Source organism: Xiphophorus maculatus, chromosome 23, assembly GCF_002775205.1.
Source record: "Xiphophorus maculatus strain JP 163 A chromosome 23, X_maculatus-5.0-male, whole genome shotgun sequence".
Lineage (NCBI taxonomy): Eukaryota > Metazoa > Chordata > Actinopteri > Cyprinodontiformes > Poeciliidae > Xiphophorus > Xiphophorus maculatus.
Window position 1 is genome coordinate 8,468,648 of NC_036465.1, and position 13,575 is coordinate 8,482,222.

The following is a 13,575-nucleotide window of genomic DNA, read 5'->3' on the forward strand; positions in this document are numbered from 1 at the left end:
AGATATGCGGCGATGCTCAAAAGCAGGTGATGAAAGCGCAGCACTGAGCCAGGTGTGTGTGTGTGTGTGTGTGTGTGTGTGTGTGTGTGTGTGTGTGTGTGTGTGTGTGTGTGTGTGTGTGTGTGTGTGTGTGTGTGTGTGTGTGTGTGTGTGTGAGTGAAATGGCCGAAACACTGACCCAGGACAGTTTCAGTTTACCTCCTCTCAGGGTTTCAAAGTTCCCCCGTTTGCACATGTCTTGCATCTGCACTGATCAGACTTGAACGCAGGATGTCAGAAAATGTTACAAAGCTTTGACTGGTTTCCGCTCGGCTGCTGTCTGTTCTTCACAGCTCACTGCCTTTAAATGGGGGGTGGGGAGGAACACAAAATGTTGGACACAATGTTCTGCTGAGAAACTAAAAGGATGGTGAATATTTGTGTGTGGCCTCTGTAGCAAAGATGTTATCAAGAATTAACCTAATCATTGTGTAAAATTAAGAAATGGACACTAAATGAACTTGTAATTATGCTTTGGTACTGTGCATGTTTTTATTTTTTTAAGTTGTCTAGTTTGTCATTCAGTGCCTTGACTACTACTACTTGAACATTAAATAAAGTGAAAAAAAATGTTTTCTTACTTGCAGGTGCATTTAATGTAATAAAAATAGCATAATTTTTAATGCTAAAAAGGTATTACAGGCATGTAATGTTAGTCGATACAATCATGTTGGATACTGAAAATCTCCACACGGAGAGAAAGACATAAATGATTGTTGCTAATAATAAATCTTATTTAAACACACTTTACATTTACAGAAATCTCAAAATGCTACAATAAATCAATTAAAACAGCATCAAACAAGGACCATAAAATAGATTTAAACATTAAGCGAATACAAGAAATGCTTAAGAAGCTGATATTTCTAAGCATAGTTATAGAAAGTCAATTGGAAGGAAAAAGTACAAAAATGAACAAAATTTAAAAAAAACAGCATTTTTACTACAGAAATGGCAACTTATTAAAAATATGTACATATAATGTACAGTTTATGCATTTTTTTCAGGGCTCCTTTTTCATTAAATGCTGCATTACTGCAACACGGCATTCTGTGGCTCTCCTGCGGTGTTAAGGAAGCCAGTTTCTTTAATGAGGGTGTCCACGCATCCTTAAAAAGTCTTAAATTCATGTGCCTAAAATTATATCCTTTAGATGTCTTAAATTCATAAAAGTAAAAAAAAGTATTGTTGGCCTTATATATTTAATCACAGGGCTTAAATTTTGTGGTGGCAGGACTATTTAGCCAAGCCAACTACATTTATAAGCACTTTCAAAACTGCAAAACTGACCAAGATGCTGAAAAGACGTCACATAAAACATCACATTAAAGATGTAATAGCCAAGTTTTGTTTATGTAGTCTTTTTGTCTTGCGATATATTTTTTTTTTTGTCAGTCAAACGTTTGAGTCGCTTCTGCATTGCTTTCTGTTACTCCAGGCGGTTGAGGCTACCGCTAACTAGCTGCTAATATACCGTTGCCAGCCATAGATATATTCATATCTGTGTTGCTAGCTAGCAAAGGTATATTAGCAGTTAGCTAACAAGGGTATGTTAGCAGCTACTTCCCAGTAACCATTGTTTCTGGTTGCTGCCGTGGAAACAGGAGGAAAAACTAGCTAGCTAGCTAGGAGAACTAGCTAGCTAGCTGTTTCTAGCTAGCTAGCTAGTTTTCTGGGCCTATCATTCCGGTAGTTTAAGTACAGATGTATCGCCAGTTGGCTTGACAACGTTCGTCTTCGCCACTGGCTCACTGTGTTGCTAACCCAAAATATGCTACATGAGCTCAATACTATGGGGCTAAGACTCTTACGTTTCTTTCGTGATAAGAGTCTTAAATGAAATGGGTCTGATGTTTGTCATTTTTGGACACGCCATGTTTTCATAAATTGGGGTTTATGGAGGTAAGTTTGTTGAAGCAGTTGTTTGATGCAGGTAGAAAACCCACTGGAGAATAAAATCAGCCTCTCCATAAAGCTTATCAGCAGAGGGAAGCATGACGTGCATTTCCCGGTATGCAGCTTGGATACAGTCCGGACTTTGTTGTCCTCTGTCTCCAGATATGGGATTTTCATTTATAGAGGAATAAAATAAATTATATGGAAACAGAAGTTGTTTCTGGTACGTTTATTAAAAAAAAATAAATGAGGGGTAAATTTCCGCTAACCAAAACTTTTGGGGAATTTTGAGATCTCAGAATTACTGAGATTTTTTCAAGCACATTTTTGACTCTTGGAGCTCAGAAATGTCTTCGGTTTTATTCTAGACATTTTCTGAGTTTAATCTCAAATTTCTAAAGAATTTTTTTTTTTTGCGTAAATGTATGGCCTTTATTTACCGTTCGGAAGTGACTAGAAGGAATGTGGAAAATTGCACCGCATCCTGAAATCTCAATCCCCTCTTTTTTATACCACACTCTTTCCTTCCACTAAACTTCCCATATTGGAAAGTTTACTTCTTTAGAAGCTTCACAGTATTAACTGAATTACTTAACCTTTCTTATATTTCAACAAATGAAGACGCACAACAATAAAAGTTACTCAGGTTGCGCTAATAAAACTTCATTGCGTCACCGCAGCAGAGTGAGGTTTCCTGGATGGAGTCGGTGCTTGTTTCCTCATTCCTCCCTCAGGCCAGTAAAGGTTAATTCAGCCTAACGCTGCAGCCACACAGGAATGTGATTCTTCAAGCCTCCTCGGAACTTCCTGAGCAGCGTAATTTCACCTGCTGCGGAGGAGGATTTGCTTCCCTGTGCATCTGGGTGTGATGGAGGGAGGAGTCCCTGCAGGTGGGAGCTATAAAACCAGCGGGCTGAGGATGAGGAGCCACAGAGAGCCGAGAAGAAGCCTTCATCATGGGGAACTGGTTTGTCAACAATTGGTTTTCAGCCATCATAATAGTGAGTCCTTATCCAAACTTCATTTGAGGATTTATTAGACCTTTTAGCGGAGTTTTACGCACTGATTTTGCGCGTAAGGGCAGTTTGCATCCTTTCTGAAAGAGATCCGTTTTAACGAACACTTTGTTTTTTGCAGTCCGTCTGGATGGGCCTGAACATCTTCATCTTTGTCTGGTTTTACTTCACCTATGAGCACGGAGAAAAGTTTTACTACACCCGCCACTTGCTGGGGGTGAGTAGTGAACACGACCGAAGCTGTGATGCTTGTCAAAGCTGCAGAAACTCCTCGCATACTTCGGATTTTTGAAGCCAATTCTGATCCAAAGAAGCAGAATCGGGGGGAAATACCTGAGATTTGGAGGGAAAGTCAGAAGGATTCGCAGGACTGAAACATTTTATCTTTTACTTTTCGGAAATAAACTACGTACTACGGCCATTGTAGATGGAATACATTTCCGCAAAATTCTCAGAATTTTTAGATTAATCTAAAACAAACTTCTAGAAAACAAATTTACTTTTTTTTTTTTTTACTTTTGAAACTTATTAAAAAACAATCTCAATAAAACATACTGTAGGTCAATTCATTGTAACAAAAACAACATTTAGATCGCTCTCTCTCTCTTTGAAAACGCTTAGCCAATTTTAAAGGATTAATGAATGCTCAAACTGTGTGTGGGTCTGAATTTGGTGTTTTCATCATCATCAATAATCCACATTAAATTGAGGAATAATTTGAGGTAACTGCATTTTTCCCTCCTGCAGTCTGCCTTGGCCTGGGCCAGAGCTCCTGCAGCCGTCCTGAACTTTAACTGCATGCTGATCCTGCTGCCAGTGTGCAGGAACCTGCTGTCTCTGCTCCGAGGATCCTTCGTGGTAGGACGATGTTTTTCACGCCTAATTTCACACCACAACCCACATTTACTGACAAAGACTCTAGTAGATTAAATCTGGTGAATATGTCAGCTTTGTCCTTGGAAAATGTAATAAAAGTTGGTTTAATGTGCAGGAAAACTTAAAACTTCAAAAGGAAAAATGTAAAGGTTCAGTTAAATAAGGTGGGGAAAGGCCATTAAGAGCTTTAAAATTATTTTTTTTAAATGTACAGGAAGTGGGATTAAAAAAGATTTGAAAGCTGGATTTGACTACAAAGTAAATTTGTTTCATTAAAATTAAACTTCTGATGAAGCAGGTTTGTGACAGTTTTATTTAACATTAAACCTGACATCTGTGGTGACAATTAGACCTGTTGCAATAATCAATTAATCACATGATAAATTAAAACAAGCTCAATAATTTTCATTTGCATGATTTATTGTTTTATCTTTTCTCTATTTCTACCAAAAACCGAATGATAAAAGTCTTCAGTCTGCTCCTTAGCCCTTTTTTGAAGGACAATTTTGTTTACAGAGACGTTATAATTAATTTTAATTGTTGTTTGTTTATTTATTTTCGATATTTATAATGTCTTTCAGTTCCAGTGTTAAATATTAATTAGAATTTAAAGTTGATTAATCTTTGAGAATGTGTTCTTGCATTATGTTACTTGAAAATGGTCTCAAAATAAGAATATTATCATTTATCACAATAACTTCTGGGACGATTTATCGTCCAGCAAAATTTGTTATGGTGACAAGCTTAGTGCCATGAGTGAATTATAAAAATGCAAATGTAACTGTTTACATCCGTTGCTGCCATGATTTTTAATGACTTATCACACCATCAAGTTTATTCGTGTGCGATTTTGAATTCATTTTACATTTAATGGAAACACTGCAATAGCAAAATGGTGTTTTATCGACATTAACAGAACAGAGACAAAGGTTTCCGCACATTTGTGCGGAACCACTGCTGTACTGCCGTCAAATAAAACACATTCAGTGTTTTGGTGATTTTTTTTTTTACTGTTTTACTGTCCAAAAAAAGGGCGAACCGCGCTAATCAAGAGACAAAAAGAATTGGAAGTTATCTGCACAACAGTGGGAAGACATTTTTGTGCGCAGATATAACTGCATGGGAACACAGAGGATGCGCGCGCAACTTGCCTACGGAAAGAGCTGGCCGTTAAACGCTCACTGGTTGCCATGGTTACCCGCATTCGTCTGGCTGTTTTAGCCTAAGCTAGCATGTCGCCAGTCATCGCACTATAACCGTCTAACACAGCGAGATAAAATTTGTTATTCTACCAAATTAGCGACATTAGTAAATGAGATGCGTGTTAATGACCGGTAAACATTAAATGCAGATGAGTAGATAAATGACGAGAGAAAGTTCACCAAACGTCGGATATTACTAGCTAGCAATATTTAATTAATTTGTACTCGAATGGCTCTCAGTGTGCTGTATATAAAATAGGCCACTTCAACACAGCGTCACGCACAGTCCTAACAAAGGGAGTATTGATAAAGTTTAAATGGGACAATGAACTGTAACACCACTCCTAACGGTGGCATTACGAGGCCGATGTTGGGCAACTTTCTGGTTTTACGGAGAGTAACGAAAATAAACATGTTTCTAACCCTGGCTTCCCTCCACGTTACTCTTTCAGCGCTGCAGCAGAACAATGAGGAAACAACTGGACAAAAACTTGACTTTCCACAAGCTGGTGGCGTACATGATCGCCTTGATGACAGGTGAACTCATGCATCCATTTCTAAACCAATCCCACAACTCTGACAGGGTCCTTACATTTATTTACCTCAATTTCTTTGACAATTAGTTTGACATTTTAAATCTGTTATAACAATGAAATTTCTTAATGTGTTTATGTTGGAGCAATTATGCTTCAAGATGTATATCTGTCTGATTTTCTCTTGTAAGCATATGAGGAAATAGAAGTGGAAACAATGGTTCTTTGTGGTCGTTTCTCTTTTTTAAACATGTTTCCTGCTATCTGTCATTTTTGCTCAGAGGTTAGCTATGTGCTAACTAAATTTTGAACCTAAATTTGATCCTTCAAAATTGTAGATGCTATAAAAAGTTGCTTGTTTTTCAAATTAAAGAATCACAGTTGTGTTTCTATTTTTGGATTTCAGACAAAATAGAATGAGTACATTTTTTAAAAACAGTTAAAAGAAAGTCAGAGAAAGTTTCAGCCCTAATGACAAAGTAAAATCCTTGGACCAGTAATAATGTTGCAATAATGTTGTTTGCACATGTACAGAGCTAAATAACTTCCTTTTTACTGTCAGTCCTGCACTTTATATTCTATATTTATATTTATATTCATATTTTATACTGTATTTTATTTTATTCTGGAGTAACCTCACAACATTGAAAGCTCAAAACATTGTCCTGAGCCGTATGCAACGAAATTTCGTTCTGTATACACCCTGTGCATGCAAAATGACAATAAAGTCAGTCTAAGTCTAAGTCTAATAATGTCTTAATTTCTGGATAATTTATTTGCAATTTTACAATAATACAGATAAAAAGGGCTTAAAATCCTGTAGAGATTTGTTGTCCCTTGTCAAAAGGACAGAATATTTTAAATACCTCTGGGTTTTTTGTTGGTTCATGTTTAACCTGCAGTTCATCAGCATTAGGATCCTTCCTGAGCGCAGGTGGTTCTGCAGACTGCAGAACCAGAGCCAGAAACAAAGCGGTGACCTCTCTCCTGTTTACTCTCGCAGCCGTTCATACGGTCGCCCACTTGCTGAACGTGGAGTGGCTGAACAACAGCAGACAGGGAGTTTACGACAAGCTCAGCACCGCTCTGTCCAACCTGGAGGACACAGATGATTCACACGATTCACACGATTCACACGAGTCAGACGATTCAGACCACAAAACCACCTACCTGAACCCCATCCGCAAAAACGACATCGTAAGTCCTGCACTGAAGCCCGCCATGTTTACATTTCCAATGCAAATAAATAAAAGTATGCCATGTTTCCCGATAAATTAAATAAAATCTGTACCGATGCAATCAATGTGGCGTTTAGGATAGAAGAAAAATCACTTTTCCCACAGGAAACACCAACTTAAATGTGTTTTTGGTTACGTACCACAGCAAATAGACCAGATTCTGCCATCACAAAGGAGGATATCTTTGTTTTCTTCATATCTCAGAAATTTTCTAGAAAAAAACATCTACATTTCTGAGTTTGAACATTTGCTCCAAAATTTCAGAAATTTTGAGATTGATCTCATAAAATGTCTAGAAAAAAACACGGACATTTCTGAGTTTGAAAAGTTAAAAATCTGAAACCCAGAAATTTCCATTCTTCATTTTTTTCAAAAAATTCTGAGATTAATCTCAAAATGTCAGTTTCTTCTAGAAAATTTTCTAAATCAGAAATTTTTTTAATTTTATTTATTTTTTAATTCTGAGATTAATCTCAAAATGTCCGTTTCTTCTAGAAAATGTTCAAAATCAGAAACTTTTTTCTTTTCTTTTTATTTTATTTCTGAGATTAATCTCAAAATTTCTGAATTCCTTCTAGAAAATTTTCAGCTTTCCAAATTCAGATGTTTTCTATTTTTTTAGTAATGTCCTCGTTTCTTTTATAGAAAATTTCTGAGTTTTGTGACAAAAATGTACTCCATTATTTTCTAACCCTAACCCTAATATGCTGTCATACATAATAAACTGTACTTTTGCATTCAATTCAGCAAAAAGCATCAGGTTGGTCTAATATATATAGGATTAAAGATATTTCCTCTTGTTCTCTCGCTCTGCCTCAGGATCCGCAGCAAATCCCCACCTACTTCGTCTTCACGTCCATCGCCGGCCTCACCGGCGTCATCATCACTCTGGCGCTCATCCTCATCATCACGTCCTCCATGGAGGTCATCAGGCGCAACTACTTCGAGGTCTTCTGGTACACACACCACCTCTTCATCATCTTCTTCGCCGGTCTCGTCATTCATGGAATCGGGTAGGAGAGAATTTGTTCGTTCTTCTTCTCCTGCAGCGTTGTTGTTTATCTTGTCATTTACCCGCCCGTCTCATCTTCAGGTACATCGTTAGGAGGCAGGATGAAGATTCGTATGAAGAACACAAACCCTTGTTTTGTCACAACCGCACAGAGGATTGGGGAAAGATTCCTGAGTGTCCCACCCCTCAGTTTGAAGGAGGGCCTGCTCAGGTTTGTGTTTTCTCACTTCAGTTTCTTTGTGTGATTCTCCTCCCGGTAGGAAGAACGTAATCGTTTCTTCCTTTTTCTCCGTAGACTTGGCGGTACGTGATCGGCCCAATGGTTATTTATCTATGCGAGCGTTTGCTGCGCTTCATTCGCTACATGCAGAATGTCCAGTACAGAAAGGTAATACATCAGTTTTATTATTATTTTCATGTGTTTTCTTGCTGCTGACTGATGTGAGAGCAGGGCCGGCCAAAGCCTTTTTGGGGCCCTGAACAGATTTTCATTTGGGGCCTCCCATACCAACATGTCACCACCAGATGCTTCATCTTTCCTATGTTTATTAGCATAATTTGTAATTAGCTTACATCATACCAGTGTTATTGTTGCCATTGATTTTGACCTTCCAAGAGTAAAAAAACAACAACAACAAATTTGTTGGATTCTGAAATGCAGAATGGTATTTAAGTATGCATATGATTTTAACTATTTGAAAAGAACATTAAACACTACATTTACAGTAAACAAGGCGACAAGCTAATATATTATCTTTCCCCAACAGTGACCACAGTCAACAGCAGGAAAATATTAAACTACACTGCAAAAACACAAAATGTTACTTAGTATTTTTGCCTAGTTTCTAGTGAACATATCTTAGTACGCTTGAAATAAGATAAAACTAACTTACATTCATTAATATCGATTAAAAAGTACTTGTTCTATTGACAGATTATGTAACAAACAACATGAGGAAAATGTTTTGTGAAATAATCTTCCATAGAACTGGTACTTTTTAAAATCAATGTTAATGAATTACTGGCTTAACATAAGCTCATATTTCTTGCTGAAAAGTTGCGTGTAAGTTTGTTTTGTCTTATTTCATGTGTAGTAAGATATTTGCACCAGAAACTAGACAAATATTCTTGGTAAGATTTTGTGTTTTTGCAGTGTATTATTTATGTAACAACTATAAAAGTAAAACAGAAATAGTTCATTGGTGTGTAATAACATGTAGTTCGCGTTATTCAATGTTATTTAAAATTTTAATATATTTTATCACACTAGCTTAGCGTGGTGTTGATCTTGGGGGCCCCCTGCTGGTGTGGAGGCCCTTAGCAGCTGCTTAACTCCCATATTCCGTGGGCCGGCTCTGACTGAGAATTTTTTATTTTTTTTTGCAGATTGTGATGCGGCCGTCCAAAGTGCTGGAGCTGCAGCTGGTGAAAAAGGGCTTCAAAATGGACGTGGGCCAGTACGTCTTCCTCAACTGCCCGGCCATCTCGCAGCTGGAGTGGCACCCGTTCACCATGACCTCTGCCCCCGAGGAGGACTTCTTCAGCGTCCACATCCGCTCGGCCGGCGACTGGACGGACAAACTCATCGACATCATGGAGAAGCTGCCGGAGGGAGCGCAGGGGCCCAAGTAGGTGTTCGCATTATGAACAACAGTCAGGTTTTCCATCAAAAATCTAACAGATTGAATTTAGAGGGAAATTATGAATCTTGCTTTGGTTGTTAGTAGTTTAGGCTGTAAAAACATTAAAAGTGAAGGATGTGAGGCATGTTTGATTTTATTTTCCCATCAAACATTTATTAGTTTCCCTCTTAACTGCCTAAGGTGGCAGTAAACATCTTGCCTAAAAAAAATTAGAAAAATAAAATAAATATGTATATTAGGTTTTTTTTTAACACTTTTAGAAGCTTTAAAGAAACATAAAAGTACGGCAGAGCATTAGGGTAAAACTAATCAGTTTTATATAACTATGACGATAAAGTTAGAATATTATGTAACTAAAGTCAAAAGTAATAATAAAGTTGTAATAACACGAGAATAGTCATACAACAATGAAGTCAAAATTTTTGATTAATTTGATTTGATACATTTTTGATTAATTACCGCCATCATATGGTACGGCGGTAATGAAAAAAGTTTTTTTTTATTACGAGAATAAAGTCCAAATAATAAAAACATCACAGCATATTGAGAATAAAGCCATAATCTGACAGTAAAATCTTATAACACTAATAAAATTGTACAAGAATAAAGACAAAAAAAGAATGTCTTATCATGAGAATAATCATATTACTGGAAAAAAGTCATACCGTAATAAAGTCATAATAAAACAAGAATAAACGGGACTTTCTGACCTGCCTGCTGAGTTTCTCTGTTCTCATGATGCTGTTAATGTTCAACTACTGAGATTAAAGTCTGAATAAATGATTGCTCTTGCTTTCCTTTCGACGCCTCAGAGTAAAGAGGGCTGGATATGCAACATTTCTTCTTCTCTACTCTGTGTTGGTGTTTCGCCTGAAATCCCCAGTGAAACTCGCTGTAAGTTGTGACGTTTGTTTGTCCTCAACCGACCTGCTGTCCGTCTTCAGGATGGGCGTGGACGGCCCTTTCGGGACGGCCAGTGAGGACGTCTTTGACTACGAGGTCAGCATGCTGGTCGGCGCCGGCATCGGTGTCACTCCCTTCGCCTCCATCCTCAAGTCCATCTGGTACAAGTTCAAAGACAACGACCCCAAACTGCGCACCAGAAAGGTGAAGCTGCTCACGTTTCATCACGATGACAAACTCAAGGTCCGGGGGCCAAATCCGGCCCTTCAAGATAAAAGCTGTGTGCTTACGGATTATGTTATCAATCAAATTAAATTATATTAATCAGTCAGTCTAGTTTTTTGCAAAAATTCACACAAAATCAAAAGGTCCTCACACTGGTTCATGCTAATGCGTAATTGTAAGTTTATTTACAACTTTTCACAAAAATGGTCAAAAACATCAAGTTTACGTGTCGCTAACTCCCACCTGCAGGTGGCAGTACTTCCTACTTTTATTATCATCTGTAGTCGATATGGGGAGTAACAAAGCAAAATCACATTCACTGTCTGTTTTCAGCGCAAACATTTCTTGCTAATATCTGTAAAGTAGCTCCACACAATCAGTGATTTTGGTTGCAAAAAAAAAACAAAACAATCGTAAAATCCTGGATGGACGGATGAATGCGAAAAGATGTTAGACATTATTTCATTTAGAGCTGCAGCCACCATGTCGTGATAGTATGGCATGAAACAGATAAACTGTGAATAAGTCGAGCTCTCTGCCTTCTCCCAGTGGTAACCAGAAACAACCAATCATAGCCAGGAGGCGGGTCTTAGTGCTGTCAATCAGCGCTTTGACCCACAGAGTCTGTTGTGAATGCTAATGCTAGCTAGAATAGCCGCCAATGATAGTGGATATGCGGTTTTCCTGTAACAGTAAGTCGTTTCGTCGTTTCTCCATCATTAGCTCATTTAGCAGTGTGTTCATGAGGATGATTGACAGCGCTAAGACCCTCCTCCTGGCTCTGATAGGTTGTTTTTGGCATTTCTTAAGATGGAAGTAGTAACTCAGGGATTAGGTGGAGGAGATTGATTTTTTTTACATTATCTGTCTCACAACATGGTGACAGTTTTAACAAATATGTAAAAAACATTTTTAATAAAAGTGACACAATGCAGCTTTAGAGACGAATTTCAAGCAGACAGATGTTTCTGCTTTAAATTCTGCGGTGCCATAGTTCTGACACACCTTGCTGTGTTTACTGGTCTCAGATCTATTTCTACTGGTTGTGCCGGGAAACCAACGCCTTCGAGTGGTTCGCTGACCTCCTGAAGGCGCAGGAGAATGAGATGGAGGAGAGAGGCATGGGGGATTTCCTCACCTACAAGCTGTTTCTGACCGGATGGGACCAGAGCCATGTACGAGTCAGCGCTCCAAAGTCCAGATTACCCGTCATCATTTCCTCATGAACGCCGCCGTAAAACTTTTTTCTTTTTCCTTTTACTCCCATCAGGTGAATTATATCATGGTGAACATGGATCAGGAAACAGATGTGGTCACCGGGCTCAAGCAGAAGACTCACTACGGCCGACCCAACTGGGACAAGGAGTTCGAACAAGTCCGCAATGAGAACCCAACGTAAAGCAGACGTTTTATTTCATGTCCTCTTTTTGGAAAAACAAACATTTTTATTGCTGTGCTGCGCATTAGTGCCATTTTAGATGAGGAAAAAAAAGAGATGAATTTCTGCCAAAGAACTCAGAAATACTGCGATTTATCCCAGAAATATTCTAGAAAAACCTTGAAAAGTTCTGCGCTTGAAAGGTTAAAAATTAGCTTGAAACAAACTAACTTTTAAGATTAAATCTTGGGAATTTTCTCCAAAAAATAAGAAAATTTGAGTTTCAAATTTTAAAAACTTGAAAAACTCAGAAATATTCTTGTTCTTTGGAGAAAATGTAATCATAAAATGTCCATCTCAAGTTTTTTATAAAAAATCTCAGAGATTATTCTCAAAATTTCAGATTTTTCTAAAAATGTTTGTGACTTGTGGCACTCAGAAATCTTATGGATTTTCCTAGAAAACTTCTGAGATTAATATTAAGATTTTAGGTGTTTTTCTTGCAAATTCTCAACTTTTGAAAATCAAAGATTTTCAAACTCTTTCTAGAGAATTTCTGAAATTAATCTCAATATCAGCTTTTCCTGCCAAATTCTGCAGTTCGAATTTCTTGTTTTATCAGGAAAATTTCAGTTTTTTGGCAGAAATGTACCTTTTTTAATGCATTGTCATACTGAGCGCATCTTAAATAAGTATCACATTGGACCTCAACTCCAAAAATAACAAGGAGTAAATTACTTTTGAGTATTAAACAGAAAAACAAATGAACAGATTTGCAGCCGCTGATGTTTGGTTTTGGTCGTCTGCAGGTCCGTGGTGGGAACGTTCCTGTGCGGACCCGAGGCACTCGGGAAAGTTCTGGAGAAGAAATGCGGGAAATACTCAGACGTGGATCCTCGCAAAACCAAATTTTACTTCAACAAGGAGAACTTCTGAGCCAAGAACAAAACGACTGCTGTTGAACAGCTGTGACTGAGGGCTGGTTCTGGTTGGGGAGGAAATTCACAGATCGCTACTGACCTTAAAGATTCACACCCAGCTGCAGAACCGGCCGGGTGGGTTTGACTTTTAAATCCACTGGAAAGCTCAGGCTTTATCATGAATCATGAAGTCAGCTCCAATAAGTTTCATTGTTACCATGAAGTGTGAAGCTAAAATGCCAATTTGTTAACTTGATGTGCATTTTTGAAAAACGCAGCTGGTTGGATAATAATGGGCTGATTTTAATGTTGAACTGAACTATGTAAATCCAAACCTAAATGAAGAAAATGTTTAAAACTTTACAGCTTATCCTTTTTAAGAAAAAATTACATTTTCTACTGACTGCTAAGGCTTTGTATATGTTGTGGTTTTAAAGCTGTAAATATTAAAATAAAGTTTACATATCTGTTACAGGAAACAAAGTGTTTCAAATCAATTATGTCTCTTACTTGTTGAGGAAAGTGGTTTCCTGGAACCAAACAACAAAAGTTTTCTGTCTCATGTTCACTTCTTCCTGACTGGAAACAAAGGCAGGTAAACAAGGAACAAGGTAGCAAATTAAAGACAGTGGCATGTCTTCCTGTAAGAGTTTATTTTTTATTTAAAATATTTTTAATTAAAAATGAGGAGGCA

General features: G+C 37.7%; 1 protein-coding gene across 1 annotated transcript; it reads left to right on the forward strand.

The window, feature by feature from the left end:
• The first annotated feature begins 2,833 nt into the window (after positions 1-2,833).
• On the forward strand, positions 2,834-13,355 carry nox1 (NADPH oxidase 1). Its single transcript, XM_005799571.3, has 13 exons — positions 2,834-2,936; positions 3,073-3,168; positions 3,699-3,809; positions 5,482-5,566; positions 6,566-6,759; positions 7,620-7,813; positions 7,894-8,023; positions 8,108-8,200; positions 9,199-9,440; positions 10,400-10,562; positions 11,612-11,758; positions 11,854-11,978; positions 12,771-13,355. The coding sequence occupies exons 1-13, from the start codon at positions 2,892-2,894 to the stop codon at positions 12,895-12,897; spliced, it is 1,752 nt and encodes a 583-aa protein (XP_005799628.1). The 5' UTR covers positions 2,834-2,891; the 3' UTR covers positions 12,898-13,355.
• The last annotated feature ends 220 nt before the right edge of the window (positions 13,356-13,575 follow it).

Coding starts and splice junctions, on each gene's coding strand:
- nox1 (XM_005799571.3), top strand. CDS start 2,892: ATGGGGAACTGGTTTGTCAACAATTGGTTTTCAGCCATCATAATA. Junction 8,024..8,107: donor TTGAAGGAGGGCCTGCTCAG/GTTTGTGTTTTC, acceptor TTTTCTCCGTAG/ACTTGGCGGTACGTGATCGG. Junction 11,759..11,853: donor CCGGATGGGACCAGAGCCAT/GTACGAGTCAGC, acceptor TACTCCCATCAG/GTGAATTATATCATGGTGAA.